This window comes from Mus pahari, chromosome 7, assembly GCF_900095145.1.
Source record: "Mus pahari chromosome 7, PAHARI_EIJ_v1.1, whole genome shotgun sequence".
NCBI classification, from domain to species: Eukaryota; Metazoa; Chordata; class Mammalia; order Rodentia; family Muridae; genus Mus; species Mus pahari.
In genome coordinates this window covers 32,914,010-32,933,252 of record NC_034596.1, presented here as the reverse complement: position 1 = coordinate 32,933,252, position 19,243 = coordinate 32,914,010, and the positions used below count along the sequence as shown (strand labels likewise).

The 19,243-nt window shown below is 38.8% G+C and overlaps 1 protein-coding gene across 17 annotated transcripts in view; it reads left to right on the top strand.

The window, feature by feature from the left end:
- Hdac9 (histone deacetylase 9) overlaps nt 1-19,243 on the top strand; it is an 822,768-nt gene that overhangs the window by 366,070 nt on the left and 437,455 nt on the right. For 14 of the 17 annotated variants that reach the window (XM_021201632.2, XM_029540516.1, XM_029540526.1 and 11 more), the window contains one exon: nt 5,303-5,365. In XM_021201632.2, the coding sequence (XP_021057291.2) occupies nt 5,303-5,365 (63 nt within the window). Of the gene's footprint in view, nt 1-4,406; nt 4,461-4,762; nt 5,051-5,302; nt 5,366-19,243 lie in introns of those variants that run through there. The other 3 variants (XM_029540521.1, XM_021201634.2, XM_029540522.1) reach the window with 2 other exon arrangements.

Here is a 19,243-nt window from a genome sequence, read left to right as displayed (position 1 = left end):
TCTCTCTCTCTCTCTCTTTTTTTAAAATCTATCTGAAGGTAAAATATGGTAATAATTCAATTTTAAAAGAACTTAGCCAATCGAATTAAATTATTATATTGAGATTTTTAATAGATTGCCCTTTACCTTGGATGTTTACACTAGTAAACATTATTGTAAAATGCTCCCTGACATGATCTGTAATACGAGTGTCAGAAAGAGCTGTAAAAAACTGAGCTGCATTTCTCTCCCAGCACTAGTGAGGTGGAGTGAGACAATCAGCTTCTTGCAGCTGAGTTTTCTGGATGTGAACTGCTGGCGGTCACTGTCCCTGTTGATTGTTTTCACAATGCATATTTTTCTTCTGCAAGACAAACTTCAACTGCGATATGAAGGTCCTAATATATGTTCATACTAAAATATCTTTTTGTTGTCAACACTTAAGTGGTAGACAGGAATGTTAATGAAGAAGAAGAGTAAATCCCTCCTGTTAGAGGCAAGACAAACAACAGTCAAAATGAAGACACGCTGGACAGCAGTTTCCTGGAACCTCAGAGAAATAGGATAATTACTTGCTATTCTGGAGTTTTATTCTATTTTTGCTCATAAAAGCTTGGAGATCTTTTTTGTCAATTGTGTTCTGTGGGTGTAATTAAGCATGAAGTGACGAAAGATGTGTAGGCATCTATTATGCCAATATTATGATTGTGTTATTTGTCTTACATATTTTTTCACAATTTTTGTATATTCTGTTGAAAACACTCTGAAACAAGTAGACAATTATTCCACTTTTATCAGTAATTCATTTGGCACTTTATTTTGAAAATCTAAAGTAACATATTTGCATAATTTTGGTAAGGGGTAAAGCAGGGTAACTGGAGAACATGAATTCTAGAGATACACAGTTAATTGCCTTGGTCACCATAAAAAAAGTCTCTTTGGACCTGATAATGAGACACAAACACAAAGAAAGAAAGAAGTGGTGGTGGATGGACAGGGAGCTTGAGTAGGTTTTCTTTCTTTTTTTAAACAATGTAAACAGTGCAAATATTGGTTAGCAGAGAAATGTATTTCATCATCGTATTCCATCATAATACATTCCATCATAATTCCCTCATGGTTGCTTTCATTAATTTATTTGTGTATTTACTTTACATCCTGATTGTAGCCCTTCTGCTCTTTTGGTAGTTTCCTCCTTTGCCTCTGAAAATGAGGGGGTCCCTCCAGAGGAACCAACCCATACTGGCACCTCAGGTCACTTCAGGACTAGGTACATCCTCTCCCACTGAGGCTAGACATCCATCTCTCTCTTGACCTCCCTTCACCCTTAGGTGTTTTCCTTCCTCGTTTCAATTTTTCCCCTTATGCTTTTATGACATTCAGGATATCTACTACGCATCCTCTTACCCCTTCTCTCTATGTTCCTCAGCTGTGTAGATCTTCTCTTCTTGTCTCACTTTCTTTTCTATTTTGATGGTTTACAAATACATATGCATACGTGTATGTCCCACATAAATACATATATACATACATACATACATACATACATACATACATTCAAATCAGCACTCCACAGAAATATTTTTCTTAGTCTGGCTTGTTTTATTTAAGATGATCCATAATTTTCCTGACAGTGTAATGATTTCATTATTTATAGCTGGATGAATTCTAGGGTGCATATATACCCATTATCTTTTAATTTATTCATGTATTGCTGTGCTTCTGGGCTGATCATATATCCAAATAATGCCATAATGAGCATGGCTATCCCCAGGGCTGGCCTGTAGTCCTCTGGGTATATACCAAAAGTGGTGGAAGTGCTCCAGTGATAGCTCTCAGTTTAGTTGTTTGAGGAATCTCTACATGGATTTCCATAGTGACTGCAGTAGGACCAGTTTAAATTCCCACCTGAGGTGCATGAGGTTTCCGCTGTCTAAACATGCTCATTTGCATAGAGTTACCTTGTTAACTACAGGAGATACATCTTGATACACATTAAGGTGGAGTCAAAGCAATTTTAACTTGCATTTTCCTGATGCCTAGGGTGTTGACTGCCCATCAACCAGTGAATGGGTAATGAAATCTGGTCCAGATACAAAATGAAGTACTATACATCTCTAACAAAGAGTAAACACAAAATTTCAAGAAAGTAGGTGGGTCTAAAATGTATTAATTGATATTAATTGAGGTCACATAATATCAGAAAGAAAAATAACATTTTTCCTCTCATGTACGTCTAGACTATTACAGATATGTATATATGTAAACAAATATTCCTGTTTTTACAATATTACATTTAGAAAGATGATTATAAAAAATAAACCATAAGTGATAAGGAAAGATTAAATACACCTCCATACATTAAATCCTGGACAGTGAATAATGAAAACAGATATAAAGCTAATTAATTGAATTTTTTTTTAGGTTTAACTCTGTCATTATATTTTCAGGTTTTGTTTGTTTAGTTGGTTGGTTTGTTGTTATTGTTGTTGTTGTTGTTCCTTGGTGGATGACCACATGAAAATATAATTAACAGTGGAAATACAAGACCTCTTGTGAAGCTCCACAGCTTCTGAATGGCTATTCTAACTGTGTAAACATTCATTAAAATGCATACACTTAGGATACGACTAATCTCATGTGTGATGTTTTCTATTTATAAGTTCTCTACAAAAAATTATAAATAAAAAATCATTTTACAAGCTCTGCGAATGGATGTCTAAAAGCTTTTCTGACAGAACCTTAATGCACTAGGCAGAGTGCTCTAGATGGAACAATAAATGGAGATGTGTCTTAGAATACAAAAACATTATAGAATAAATATTAAAAATGAAACAATAATAAGGGGAGAAAGATTGCATCTTTCAATAAAAAAAAAAAATGAAGCTGCCCTGACTGGAAGAGCAGTTCATGTGGGAGAAACTGAGGCAGATTCAGTATAGCTATTGTGAACAATCCCTTTCACCAGGTCCAAAGTGCTGTGTATGATGACCACATCAAGATGACTTTTCCTATTGAATTTTATACATCCACTTAAAAAAAAAAGAAATGTGAAACCTATTTTCCAGTGATAGAAACATTAAGGTTTTGTTGTTTTGCTTAAATACAACTGCCTTTAGAAAGCTGCTTTTAAATATTTTGTGAGTTGGCTATTCAGAAAATGCCTTTTCCAGAAGAGGAGCTATCTATACAAGGAGAAGAATCCAGCCATTGTTACCCCATCTTCTGTTTGCCAGAATTCTGTGCACCCTTCTTTGCTTTTCCTGGTTTCCACAGCCTGCTTGTGGGGGGCTTCCTCTTCCATCTGCTTGGTCTAAGCACTTTGCAAGAGGAGTTCTTCCTCTTTTCTTTCGCTGTCCCTGTTCCTGTTCCTGTCCCTGTCCCTGATGCTGATGCTGATGCTGATGCTGATGCTGATGCTGATGCTGATGCTGATGCTGATGCTGATGCTGAGTAGTATAGACTTGGCAAAACTGGCAGAATGAGGGATTTCACTTTCCTATATGTCCTTGGAACTGGTTAAATGCTGGTGTCCCATTTGAGGATGCTGAATCCATTGCTTGCAGAGAAATGTTATTATAAATGCATGCCAGAGACTATAGAGCCTTTCTGAGAAGTTGTGCAATCCATTCGCCTTATAGGTGAATTCTATAACCTGTGTTGGCCTAAAACGTTTGACCTTTTTTATACTATTTCAGCATGCCAAGATATAAACAGGCGCTGGCCATTTGCACTTGGGTAGTGGGCACAGGGATTCATTTTCTGATTGGCAGGTGCAGATGATCACTGATCCCACACCTGTAAGAAAGTATCATCATTTTTGCAGGCAGAGTGGACCTGGCCTGTGGCACAGAGGAAAGAAAGTATTGCAGATCTAAGCCACAGTTGGATTTTTCTTTCTTTCTTTCTTTCTTTCTTTCTTTCTTTCTTTCTTTCTTTCTTTCTTTCTTTCTTTCTTTCTTGTTTTTTTTTTTTTTTTTTTTTTTTTTTTTTGCTGTTGTTTTAAGTGTAATAGGAAATGGCTGCAGTAAAATTGATCTAACATTGGTCTAAGATCACATTAGGGTTGGTGAGGTGGACAAATAGCATGTAAACAACAACAACAACAAGAAACAACCCAAACCTTCATAAAGTTTTCATTCTGGGGTGTGCTTGTTATTCCAAAAACTACCTCTGCTAAATCTCCTGTCAGGGCTGAAACTAGAAGGCAGAAAAGCTTCTAGTCCCACAGCCAACTGCAGTGTAGCCAGAGAAACAGGCAACAAAAATAGAACACCAGGATTGCTGTGCGTGGGTGAGGCAGAAACCACATTATGAGCAAAAGCTTCCAGTATTATTTTAGAACCAATACAGCTCTGCACTTCTCTGCTCTCTCTTCCAAAAACACATACTACAGAAATAAAATGAAATGAAATGTGTGTGCATTCTCCCTCCTTGAGTTAGGATTCAGCTACTTTTCTCTTGATTTCCTTTCCTTGGAGGTGAGATGCCAGTGTGAAAAGCCAACATGTAACGCAAGTTGAGGGAAGGAAAGAGTTAATTGCTTTTAAGGCCCTGCAATAGAGAATTATGGTTTGAAAGATAGAGGCTGGACAGCTGGCTTTGGTGGGGTATTTTTAAATGCATTAATGCAGGCTGCAATCACTCGGCCATGCTTGACCTATTTTTGGCTCAGGCCGACCATTGTTCTATTTCTGTGCCTGTGGGCCATGCTGTTGTTGATTCATATGCAAATGGATTATCACTAGCTTTAGCCAACTTGAGCTGAGAGAGACTGAGAAAGGGAAGAGGGAGACGCACAGACAGATAGGAGGACACCCTCTGGAGCCACTTGCAGGCTGAGGATCTCGCCTTGATACCCTAGCAGTCCAGGGAGCTAGACGCCAGGTTTAATGGTTTCTTTTCTTTTTTTTTTTATCCCCATGGGTAGAGTTAACATTTTTCTACTTATTCTTAAAAAGAAATAACCCCTGAAGCACATTCCTTTTGCCCACCTGCTCTTAGTTTCCAGGATAACCTAAAACTCCAGCCAGCTATAGCATCCAGTCTGCTCTTTCTGTTTTGCACACAGGTTGGTAATTGGAGGGGTCTGGGGGGGAGTGCCTAGGTCTTTTTAAAGGGTATGTCCATCTAAGCAGAAAGGAAATTATTGTGGAAGTTGATCCCCGCTTGCCGTTTCTCCTCGGAGGGGAGGGAGGACCAGTCAGGGTAGCTCTTGGGACCCGAGAGCATTGAGCAGTGATGAATCTTTCATGGAGCTGAAGTAAGAGTGACTGGAGCATGCTGCAGACAATTTACGAGACTGACTCCTGTGTTTCCTCAGATGGAGTGGCCGGACGGGAGCAGCTCTTGGCTCAGCAAAGAATGCACAGTATGATCAGCTCAGGTATGATCTCTTTTAGAGCCGGGATGTTTATGTTTGAGAAGGCTGGAGGGGAGGCGGGTAGGGAAATGAAAGAAAGCAGCTTGATTAAGGAATTGCTTTTTCGGCTTGATGTTGATGGTTTTTTTTTTTTTTTCCTTGGTGCCATTGAAGTGTTTAACTTAGATCCTTCCCTTACCCTTTGCTTGCACATTCTGAGTGTGTTTAGAGAAGGCTGCTTCTGAATGAGATCGCAAAGTATTGCTTCTGATGCCAGGGGACACGAACACAAGTAGAAGGAAGGTGTTTGCCTCACTGTGCAACTAGAGAAAGGAGAACTGTATTGTGATTGTTCACACATGCTAGTGGGACTTTAAGTTCAGCTTGGGGCTTCAGTTTAAATCGGCGCTTCAGCCAGCCAGATGACTGTATGTTTACAGTGTGCATACACAAGTGTAACTATTTATAGACCTACCTTCTGAAGGATGTGTCTGAGGGGTTCTCAGGTAGTTTTATTCCTTTTCCGAATGCGGCTTTTTTTCTCTGAAGCTCAGAGTGAATTTGTTTTAGATGAGACAGAATTATTACCAGATGCTTATTTTAATTCCCCCCCCCCAACACTTGGGAAGTCTAGCAGTGCCAGGCAGGTGCACACACACACACACACACACACACACACACACACACACATACAAAGAAATAAATGTGTTAGAATCAGGTGCCATGCTTTGTCAAATTCTGACAGGAACAAATTATAGTTTACAGTTTTTCTGTACATGCCTGAGCTCTCAGAGATTCTCTGATGGGCAATGGGGCTTGTCTGCTTTATCAGTTTATGTCTATTAAAAGTCCCCACTCTCCAGGCATGCTGATTTACTTTGATTGCTGCTGTTTGTTATTTGTTTCCTATAACCAATTCATAAAGCTTTTATTGCCGTGTTTCTGCCATCTTCTGAAAGCTGTAGCCTAAATTGGTTTAAAGTTCTTCTTTGGAGCTTCCGAGTCTCCCGTGGGCTTCTGCTCAGTGATAGATCACTGCCTACATCCCCGATGTCACATAAAACAGCTTTTGCTTAGTAGACTTAAGTAGGAAAGGAATATTCCACAGGTTGGCATGAAGTCGCCTTTGGTGCGTGTACATAGTCCCATCTGTGAATCCTGTTTAAAGCCAGTTCTCTTTAAAGATCTGTTCAGTGGGATGGTTTTTAGATCCTCTGTTTCCCCTCATCTTTTTATAGAGTCACAATGAAATGTCAGTTTTGTAAAATTTGGTATTTTACACCAATGCCACAGTAATTACATTCGTGAGTGATGTCTGTTTAGCAAAAGGGAACATACTAGACCATCCATGGTTTGTTATCATTGGGGCTGGAAGCTAACAAGGGCTCGGGGAGAAGAAGCTAGCAGGTATGTCTGTGCTGCAACTGGACACTTTGCATTGCATTTTTGAGATATCAATGAACACTAGAAATGATTATTTCATCTACCTCTTCAGTACCATGAGAACTTTTTCATCTTTGTCTTTGTGTACAATTGTTTCGTCGTTTAGAGACTAGAAACAGCCATGTCTTGAGAGTAACAACTGTTAGCTGACACAGGGCTAGACACAAATGTGTTAGCAAGCTTCACCTTTTGCCAGTGATTTTGATAGCCATCCAACTTGACTCCAATCCCAATAGAGACTCTCATGTACCTGACATTAAAAGATTAGTATGAAGCATAACAAGATCTTCAAACTGGAAAGCCTGTAATGGCTTGACTGCCAGCAAAGCACCTGCAGCTACATACATGTGGCATACAGGTAGCATAGTTACAGGTAACATACTATGCTAGCAAACGAAGAGCATTGTTGTAGTCAATGGCAGCCTAACCTACCACACAGCCCAGCCTGTCCGCTGCAAACAGGGAAGGTCTAAATTGTACTTGGCTTTAAAAGACAGACCCTTAATGAAATGCTTCCTATGATATTTGATTTTGTTTCCTAAATATGATCTTAGATTTCTTTCATTCCATTTTTTTTGTGCTTTTTTTCCCCTGAGGTTCTTCTTCTGGGTCACAGAGACACCAAGTACATTTTCCAATATATGCTGCTTGGATTCCACCCTGAAGTTTCTCTCCTAATTTTAAATGAGCATCATAGAGATCAGGTTTGCAAATCTCCTCAGCCGTTGTCTTCTTAGACAACTTAGAGCTGCAGTGGTGGAGTTAGGAACTGTAGGCTTGGTTCTGGTGGACCTTCACCAGATTACTCATTTTTTCCTCTGGATTCATTACTAAATTATTGATGTGCTTGTCTTGATTGAGTTACAGATCTTGCTTTCATGTTTCTTTCTGACCTGTTTTGAGTACAGAATTAAGAAGTGTAGAGTGTCTGGCTGACAGAACAGACATCGACAGCAGTGCTGGGAGGGAGCAATGTTGTCTGCAGACACACATGTTGATGAGCCTTCTGACAACTGGTTGTGGGGTTGATTTGCTCATCTTCAAACAGTCATTGATGATGTGCACCTGCTGGTCTGTCAGCATCCCTATGAGAGTCACATGTGTAGGCACATCTGTAAAGTGTATGTGGGCATATTTTTCCAAAGAGAAGAACTGGCTCTCCAATCTTGCTGAACATTCCAGATGAGTTGGATTGTCTGTCAGGAAATAGTGCTTTGGTCTATAGTCATGTTTTGTCAATTTTCTTGTAAATTTGCTATTTCCTTGGGTATCTTGTTTTCATAAGAACAAAGTCATTTCCTTATACGAATCATGACTATGTATCAGGGTAGGTTCACAATTTGTGTGTTGGTTCACATGTGTGTGTTCTGTGAAACATATCAGATATAATAATCAAAGACAAAGAAGCTGATGAGTATGTGTTCAGACTGTGAAACTTCACTAGATATTTAATGAAATTATTTATTTTTAAGAGTTAGTTTTATTATGCAATTGTGATTAGCAATGTGGCAAGATAACATTTGTTGTTGATATCATATTAGGTCTTATGTGTTAAAATAAATTATTTATGTGCAGAGATCTTTATATTGGATTGTAACCATTATATATACTTGCACGTTTTCCTAATGATGATGGTCAGACTAGACATCAGGTAGGATAAAGATGGTCTACAGGAGTAACATGGCCCGCTAATGTCTTAGTTAAAAATGTTCTACAATATTAAGTTTTGAAATCCATTAAAGGTGATAAATTTTGCCAGCTCCATTTCCACATTTGTGGCTTGTGTGGACCATGTACAAATATTGACTCAAGTCTGTCAGAAGGAGCAGGCAGAAGGAGGAACAGTTTTGAACAGTTTTCTGTTTTCAGGCTTGTCGCCTAGCATGTTGGACAGCAGAAATATCCACCCAGTGTTGGACCAATTTCGAGGAATTGCTTCAGGTTTCCACCAAATTACTGTCAGATATAATTGAAATGAAAAATCATGTTCATTATTTATTCTTACTTTTAATGATAAAAACATTTAAGGCTAAATTTTGACTTTTTATTAAGATATGTCTTTGCTTTTCCAGAATTTACTATCTCTTGGTATGTCATACTGAGAGAAGTGGACCATTCTGGAGTCAGTAGTCAGTTGTATCTACTTGAAAGATAGAATCTAATTATGAAGTAATCTGTGAAAGCTTATGTTGTACAAGAATCACTTCTTGTCTGACCTGTAATTGCTATTTTTCATTTTTTTCTAAATCATGTTATCTTCACCTTAAAACCTATTATCAGTTCAAATATTTGATGAGGCCAAATATAAAACTATTCGTAAGTAAGTCTGTTGGCATCAGGGCATATGAGTGTGTCCGATGGCTGACGACCACACAGGTGCTGTAATTAGTAGTATATCCACTCACTAAGACTGTTCTATAAAGCCCTCTGATGTCTAAAGGAGTTCTGGAATAGGCATTTAAAATATATTCTAAATGACTATTTTGAATTTGGAGATGAAAATGTAGAGATGTCCTGCAGATGCTGCTCCTCACTACTGATGGCTACTGAAGTGGGTTTCATAAAGATATAAGCTAAGGAGCAAACACAGTCCACCTGACAGGGTGTTTAACAGGAAGTGCAAAGAAAATGATGTGTGCCACGCTTCCTTATCAACAGCTACGGAAACCTCTTAGAATGTTATTGGCCTACTGACAGGTTCCTAAGAACTCCACTCTTCCCAAACCTGGAGTGCAGCAGACTGGTTGAGATTTCCTCAGTTAGGTTATCCCCTCTCTCCTGCATGACAGAAGTTCAGGAGAAGTTAAGGAAGACAAGGCTGACTGGGAGAGAGGGCTCAAACATGGCCCCTCTAGAGAAATCCTGGCACACAAGCAAGGCCCTGCCTGAGTTTTAGAACAGGCCATTCCCGCCTAGCTAGTCTTAGGGTTTTACCAAAAAGAAAAACTTCAAGTTTTTTGGACCAATGATATTGTCTAAAAATTACTTCCCAGAAAATGGCACACTGTAGGAAGCAAATAAATTCCACAAAACAATACAGCAAAGATGAGCATGGTAAGACTATAGGATGAGCTGAACAGGGATGTTCCCTAATGGAATTCCCTGAGAGTGACAAAATCATGATCATTACAGAACCAAATTCACCATTAGAAATATAAGAAACTGATGAAAGGGGGAAGGGTTGAAAAAGGATAGTGGCTTCATGTAAATAGAGAAAGTTTAACAAAGATCAACAGACATAATGGTTATTTACATCCCAGAAATTAATGTTTCAAATCTGTCAATGAAGATAAAATATATATATATATATATATATATATATATATATATATGATATATACAATGCACACAGATAGATAGATAAATGGATAGATAGATAGATAGATAGATAGATAGATAGATAGATACAAGATATTTATGGTAAAGAATGAAGAACAATAAATTCTTTGGAAAAAAAAAGAAAGAAGAGTACTGAAGGTTGAGTTTCTTTTGGAAAAATTTAATGCAAATGCTCTAGACAGTCATTCTCTCAATGGGGTACTTAATCATAAAAATCTTCTTCAGGGTTTCACAAGGGCAACTACAGGCTGTAGGGTCACATGTAAGGAAAAAGCTTCACAAGATGGAGAGGAAACTGGTTGTAGTAACACACACCTTTAATCCCAGCACTTAGGAGGCACAGAGAGAGGCAGGCAGATCTCTCTGTGAGTTTGAGGCCAGTCAGGTCTACACAGTGAGTTCCAGGACAGCCAAAGCTGCCTAGAAGAAAAATCTTTTGAGCTATGAGAGAAGTGCCTTCAATATCATTGGCAGCTGGAATGTTCTTAAAATGGGGAGAGAACAGGTCGATGATATAAATTCCTCAAATATGAAAGAGATGGGCTGAGTGGAATCCAGTTAATGAACAGATGAACTTAAAATCGCATACAGAAGGAGAAAACTTAGTAAAATTAGCAGGAGTGTTGTTGTTAGTGGTGGATTTAGTTGATTTGAATGAACATGGATCACGCTTGTAAAAAAGAAAGCAAGTTTCATCCCCGCAGGAGACTTCATAATATTAATTGCACGAAGCAGGGGGAGGAACTGTGAGTGCCGAGACGGAGAGATATGAGTGCCTGCTACCTTCGCTTCTGTTAACAGGGATAGACTCACTGATGCTTAGAATAGAAACACAGAGTGGTGTTATGGTTTGGTTTTTTTTTTTAAGTTTCCAAACACTAATTATTTTTGATAGTTTATTTAACCAGAGGGAGACCTTTTGGAAAGAGTATCTTATACTGAAGGAGCATTTAGTGTGTTTGTAGTTTCTTAAAATGCACTTTTAAATCTGCTAGTTTCAGTTACATATAAGGGGTTTTTTTTGTTTTTTGTTTTTTTTAGTACAAACAACACCAATAATATAATCTTATTTTTATGAAAGTGTTTATTTTTTTTTTAAATCTATCCATGACCTCAAGTAATTCATACATAGAATGCTAGGAAAGAAGTTGCATTTGGTGAAATATGGTCACAAATTTTGCTTTTATGCCTTTACATTTATTTAAGCTTTTTATTTATTGTGTGGGTGTGAGCATAGTATATGTGTGTTTTGTGCATGTACATGAGCGTGAGTACAGGAGTATGAGTCTGTGAGCACATGAAGGCCAGAAGGGGATGTTCAGCCTTGCTCTCTCTCTGCCTCATCTGCCTGAGACAGGTCCCCTCACCAAATCTGGAAGTAGGCTGTTGTCAGCAAGACCCGATGGGCCTCTCATCTCTTTCCAGCACTAGGGTTGCCATCCTTGGCAGCACCACACATGGGTGCTGTTATCCACTCTCGGGGCAATCATCTCTCCATCCCCTGCAGGAATAAACTGATTATCAGAAATTATTGTCTTAGATTGTTTTTCCTAATACTTCCATGTACAAAGGTTTTGTGCCAAAATTTTGATTGTGAGTGGTATGTATATAAGTTGTTTGACTTTCCACTTCCAGTAAAAGAAAGCCTGAAAATGACAAAGCACTGGGGGGTTTGCCATGAGTTAAATAGCTGGTGGCTTGGCCACAACAGGGACTGAGTAATGTCAGCTGCATTCAAGCCCTGCATACAGTTCTACTCCATGGTTGTGTTCTGGGTGGTGGTGTAGTGTTTGCACTGCTACGTGACTCAGAGGTCATGATTTCACGGTACTCTTTCCAAATCCTGGCCTTGATTCATGGCAGGTTGCAGAGAAAAAGGAGGGAACCTGGTTCTTTAGACTCTCTTTCTCTGTTTATATCAATCTCTCTTCTCTCTCTCTCTCTCTCTCTCTCTCTCTCTCTCTCTCTCTCTCTCTCTCTCTGTACAATCTTGGTGGTGTATCCTCACCTTTCACCTTGTTTGGGACAGGGGTCCTTTGTTATTTGCCATTGTTTACACTAGTTCACAATTGAGTGTACATGGACTGTTCTGTCTCCACCTCGTATATCACCATAAGAACACTGGCATTACAAGTTTCTGCGTCTATGTCTAGTTTTACGTGGTTTGGTCGGGATCTGAACTGATGTTCTTACATTTGACCTTCTCCCACTAAGCCATCCCTTCAACTCTCCTCTCTGTCTCTGTCTCTCTGTGTTTATGTCTATGTTTGTCTCTCTTTGTTTCTCTCTCTCTCTCTCTCTCTCTCTCTCTCTCTCTCTCTCTCTCTCTCTCTGTCTCCCTGACCCTTTTGGTATCATCACCTGCATATTTTTCATCCAGTTGTTAAGTAGAATATGGGCTAAGCATGAACTCTGAAGGAAGCAGACTCGAACCTGATCAAGATTTCTTCTGGAAGAAAAAAGGCACATCTTCTCCTACTGTGGTCAAATTAATATAAACAAGCTGTCTAATATCTTTTTAAGATAGGAATTCCTTGGATTCTACCAGTTTTTGCCATGGTGATAAAAAAATTTTTGCTTTGAATATTTAGTTTTAGTTTTAGAAATATAAACATTTAGTAACATGAACAATGAGCTAGGCCTCTTTCTTATCTCATTGAATTATAGTACAGTTTTATTTTTGTGAAATAATGTCTTTTTAAACACTGATTAGACGTTTTACTGGCATCAATTTGGTTGCCTGACTGATACTACCCATTGTTAGAAATGAATGGAAGATGGAAGCACACACCTATGGAAGAGAGCAGCCTTTTCTTTGATTGTAAATCACTTTTTTAAAAACAAATGAGAAAACCAACAGTATTATCTAATTCATTATAAGTTCATATATATGAACTTGAATACTATATGTCTTCGACATTGCTTCTGATGGATAGCAGAAAATTTCAGAGACATTTAGGTACAAATGCATGGGATATAATTTAATGGTGGAGTCACAGGAGAGAGAGAGAAAGAGACAGAGAAAGACACACACACACACACACACACACACACACACACACACACACAGAGAGAGAGAGAGAGAGAGAGAGAGAGAGAGAGAGAGAGAGAGAGAGAAGAAAAAGATTAAGAGTTAATTTAGAGTATGAAAGATGATCTTTAATGAACATAGAAACTTTGACCACAGATTGTCATAATTACTGCATTTTGAGAATAATGAACATTTTGTTATATAATAACTAGATTTTCTTCTGACTTGTGATACATTGAAAACAATATAATTGTGATAAAATCCCATGAACTTGTCCTTAAAAACCTTGTAAGAAAAATTCAGCTCATGCCTAGAGATATGACCCTTGGAAAGCTGTGGCAGGAGCCTCGCCAGGTGTTGAAGGACAACCTGGCCCGCATAGGGAGTTCCAGAGCTACGGAGTGAGATCCAATCTCAAACAAAAGAAAACAAAATATAAAACTTTGAGCTAGGTTGGCACACATGCTTTTGGGTTCACTATGTCATGTTTATGCTTAGTCTTGCAGGGATCCCAGCACACCACAGGCTATGTGGGATCCATGGAGTCCTTGCTACTGACAGTGCTGGCTTTAGTTCTTTTTTTTTCCCAATTTTTATTAGGTATTTACTTCATTTACATTTTAAATGCTATTCCCAAAGTCCCCGTACCCTACCCCCTGCTCCTCTACCCACCCACTCCCCCTTCTTGGCCCTGGTGTTTCCCCTGTACTGGGGCATATAAAGTTTGCAAGACCGAGGGGCCTCTCTTCCCAATGATGGCTGACTAGGCCATCTTCTGCTACATATGCAGCTAGAGACACGAGCTCTGAGGGTTCTGATTAGTTCATATTGTTGTTCCACCTATACAGTTTCATAATTTAAGCTCCTGAAGTTAATGAAAAAAAGAAAACAAACAAACAAAAAAACAAAAAAACATGGGCAATTCTCATGTTTTTCTAAGAATATATTTTCCATTCATTATCATAGTTTTAAGTTTTCTTTGTAAGGCAAATTGTGGGTCTTATATGCATTTATTTTTTCAAAAAAAAAAAAAACTCAATAACTAAGTCCAACAACAACAAAAAAAACCCACATTTTTTAAAGGAAGAAATTGATTTGCTGAACCATGGAGTGTGCCTCATCATTTACATATGATTGGATGCTTTGCACACCCAGCAATAATTTTGAAAGCACCCACAACTTTATTTTCTTGTGTTTCCTCTTGGCCTATCATTTCTTTGGGAAACTTTGTAGTTTTTGTTCCTGATTGGCCCAGTTTCCACCATGAGGATGTTTGTTAAGTTTCCTTTGAGTAAAGACTGTTGAGTGTGTAAAACATGACATTTCCAAACATGGTTCAGATACAACAGCAGGCAGTGAGTTAAAAATTTGAAACTTGAAATTAAAACTCAAGTAAGTGAAATTAAAACAGAAAAACAAACCCACACAAAGTTAAAAAGAAAAAAAGAAAACATTGACTCTTAAAAAAAGAAAACGGGTTTGTGAATTCTTACTTTCCTAAATTACTTATTTTCCCAGAAAGCTTTTAGGGAGACTCTCCACACATGAGGTGAACTACGTTACTCTTCACAAAACTTCCATCTGATTACTGGTAGAATTCCACTTGATTTCTCTCTCTCTCTCTCTCTCTCTCTCTCTCTCTCTCTCTCTCTCTCTCTCTGTGTGTGTGTGTGTGTGTGTGTGTGTGTGTGTGTGTGTGTGTGTGTGCATGTTTGCACATGTGCCATGACAGAACTCTGGAGATCAGAAGACAACCAACACTTGGGATTCTGTTTTCTCTATTATTGTGAGATCTAGGCATTGGACTGCTGAGCCATCTTGCCAGCCCTCAAGCGTTGACTGTGACCCTACAGTTTGTCATCTCTGTTCCTAGACTCAGATTTGTACTCACATACCCACAGCCCACCCTGATTGTTAGTGTTGTTACAACTCGGGGCTCAGTGATACATTTTTTTTTTCCCTCACGTTTGAGTGCCAGGGCTCTCACAGTGAGAGTTCTGGGAGTGCCTCTGTACCAGGGGTTACTGTGTCATTTACCCTCATGTTTTAATGAACTATGCAGACTTCTTCCACTCTTCACAGTTTATATATCTGAGGAAAGCCGTGTAGAGGGAAGGGACCCAAGGTCTCTTGAGAAAGGCAGAGTTCGGCTCCCACTCCTGCAACTTTTCCCAAAGAAGGAAAAAAAAAATCTATTAGAGTGTGATTTTATTTCTATCAGCTTGATACTAAAAATGGAGCCTCAGTCCTGTTTATAAGAAAACATGTTAGACAGACATCTTAATCTTGGGAGAGAGTAAGGTATAAAGAGCAAAGATATGATACGGCTTGCTGGAAGCTTCATGCTCTCCATTCTCAGGCCCCTATAGGTAAAAATGGAAGGAGTTAACATGGTTCGTAACTGCTGAGACAAGGAAGGAGACCTTCAATGTTCTGTGCCAGTGGTGTTTGTCCTGGAGCAGATACTGAGGGCAGAACCAGCATCCTGGCGCATTTGCATCTGTTGCTCAGGATTTCATACATGTAAGTCTGAGAGAAAGTTAGCTACCTTCTGCACAAGGACACATTGCTTCTGGTGTGCAAGGGAGGTCTTTTTGGAAATATGAGCACTGTTGGGTTCATTTTCTGTTATTAAAGCATCTAAATTATGCTCACCTTTTATCTTTACCTGGAAAGATACTGTCTGTGCAAGCCCTGATTATATTTCGTACCAAGAAACTGTTGAGCTAAAATAAAGACTTAGCTAACAAAAAAAAATGTATTTCATTGAATATCTCTCTCCATTCATCTAGGTATCTATGTATCTATCTACCTACCTATCATTCTATGTACATATAGATATAGATATAGGTTTCTAATTTAAGCTCCTTCAATGAAATTGAATAGCATTTTCACACAATCATGATAATATAATTAATTTTTCAGGAGTTAGATTTTATTTTATTACAGGTTATTGTGTTATATATAGATGGTTTAGTCTTAAAACTTAGAAATCAACTCCTAATCAAATTGTTAAAAAATTAAAGGTTTCTAATAATTTTTTTTTAAAACTCTCACTTGCTATGAGAAACTTGAGTGGTTTTTCTGAATCAATAAATTTTGAAAGCATTATTGATTATCATGTTAATAACCAGCATGGTTTATTGCCTTCCTGGAGAAAGAGCCTTTCAGGAGTTCATTAAATGCATGGAACCTGCAGATGCCTGCATGTCTGTGCCTTTCCTTAACAGGCTGAGTCCTTTGGGTCAGTTATTCTTAGCCACGGTATTTCTCTCTTATGGCATTGCAGGTCTAAGATTAGCTTGTTAGGCGTTATCATACCATCTGAGTTACCTCCTAATATAACTCTACACTGGAATGATTATTTATAGAAAGAGCATTCTGTCATTTTTGGGTTATTTCTAGTAGTTTAAATAAAGAAGAATAACATTCAAGTGAAACCACATATCCCTTCCTGCTGTCAAACAACACGATAACTCTGCTTAAGGGGCAACTGTGCTGCTGAAGTGAGAACTTATGTGGATGTAGCATTCTTTCATCTTGCCACCTTGGGGGAAAGGGGATTGCTTTGGGTAGCAATGTATCACGCTTGTAGCAACCCAAAGAGACAGCCTTGGTGCTTTCTGTCTCAGAGCACTGAAGCCTCTGGGGGATGATGACAACAAGAGACATGAGGTATTTTTAGAAACAAGCATTGCTAAGCTCTGTGTTTGGTGTTAATGTCACTCATAAACAGCTCTCCAGGGCTCTTGACCCTTCCTGTGAACGTAGCATCACAAACACACACACACACACACACACACACACACACAGATGTATAAATGCATATGTACACCATGCATACACATGCACAATACATTCATTAACCATACAAGAATGATTCTGTTGTTTAAAAATTACTACATTTGAATGATATAATCTAAAATTCTCTTCAGTTTCTCTACCCTATCAATTACTAAAACCCTCGGAGACTGGATTTAGGAAGTGAGTTATGTTAAAGGCACAATTAATGTAAACAATGAGTATAAATGAAAATGTATTTATATTATTTAATAATAATTATGGTGCCTATAAAATAATGTTATCTGATTCCAACTTTATTCTAACAATATATGAAATAGAGCTATGAGATATATGCTATATTGATTTAAATTGCTTATTTAACTGGATGAGGTATAAACAATATAAGTATAGATTTTTACTTGTTCTGTTATAACTTTTGATGAAGTCAGGAAGTTTCAAATACAATTAAGTGAGTAGTTTTGCATTTGAGAAATTTCTTAATTTATTTCAGCTATGTGCTTAATTCAGATCTGAGTAATTGATACTTTGTTCTCAAATTAGAAATGTGATTTTCATCTGTTAAATTTGCATTTTATGTTCTTAATTTAAGCTAACTCGTTGCTAAATGATGAGGATATTAAAATGATATGTTAATATGTTTCATGAGTCACAGTACTTGAGGATAGGTAACTTAAGGAATCTTTAGGAATATACATACATTTGTCATTACTTATGTCTTTAGGGAGGAAAAGGTTTATTTGGCTTCCAGGTTGTAGTCTGTCTTCTTGGGAAGCCAGGACAGGAGCTCAGGGCACGATCCTGGAGGTAGGAACTGAAGCACAGACTGTGGGAAGAAAACTTCTTTTTTTCCAGCTTGTTTCTCTTGGCTTGTTCAGCTAACAAGTCTAGGCCCACCTGCCTAGAAACACTTGTACCCTCCGAGGGGTGCCCTCTCCTGTAATTAACAATCAAGAAACAATGTCACAGACATGTCCACAGGCCACTCAGATGAGGACGGCCTCTCAGTTGAGGTTCCCTCTTCCCAGGTGCAGCCAAGTTGCTACAAAGCTTACCATCAAACTTATGTCGAGTTATTTTTATTAGAAATACCATCTTGTCTTTCTTTAAAGAAATTCGTAATTGTGTCCAATATGGAAATATCCACTGGCCAATATGCAAAGTAAAAAATAAAACAATAGGAAAGATATAGGAATGAAAATATATTAAAAATAACCGAGACTCAGCACAGGAGCTATCTCAAGTGGGTGTAGGTATGTTCCACCGAGCTGGACAACCTGAATCATAGCTTTAGGACCCATGGGGTAGAAGGGATTAGTTAGGCCCATAATAAAAGAGCCATTCATCTGATTCTCCACAAACTTCTTTGAAAGATGACCATGGGCCAGTTATTGTTCTTGCCACAGAGGACATACCTGTGGAATCAGACACATGCCATGCTCATCTCCAGTTGCCTGTGCTCCTGGAGAAGGATGGCGAATCTGTGAGCTGTAGGTAGGGCAGAGGCCATGCAACGCTAGTGTCCAGGTTCTCTCTGTTCAAGATAGCTTATGAGATTAGGGTAGAGGCTGTGCTCTGAAGGTCACCATCACTTGCTTAGCCCTCACCTCCCCGTGGCTTTTGATGCACTTTTCATTTGCTCTTTGAGAGTGTCGTACAATGGACTTTGATCATATTACCTCCATCCCCCCCAGCTCTTCCAACATCTACCTCCCTCCTTTCCTACCCAATTCTGTGTCCTCTTTCCCTCTATCAAGATCAATTTGTGCTGGTTTTGGATGTATAGGTTTCCCCTGGAGTATGGTCAGCTTCTCAGGGGCCACCCTCTTAGAGAAAATTATCTCTTTTCCTTAGGAGCTAACAGTTGCGAATAGTTCCTTGGATAGGGGTGGAATTTCATGCCCATGTTCCCTCCCTGGGCTGGGATTTGGTCTTTCTTGGGCTTTTACAGGTCTTCTGCCTACTGCCACAACTCCTGTGAGTTCGTTTGTGTAGCTGCCCTGTTGTTTCCAGAAGATAGCGCATCTTGTAGTCATCCACCACGTGCGGCTTGGTCTTTGCCACTTCTCTTCCACAATGATCCCTGAGCCTGTGGGGGGGGGGGGGAGAGGGTGCAGTATATATGTTTCCCTTTAGTGGTAAACATTTTGTATTCTCTTCTTCTCTGTACCATGGTCAGCTGTGCGTCTTTCAGTTAAAGGTCCATCTTTGATCTTTCTAGCTGTAATCTTACCCCAGCATAACTTTTTGCCCTAAACAGTGTGACGTGTAGCTAGTAGTTTTGTGAA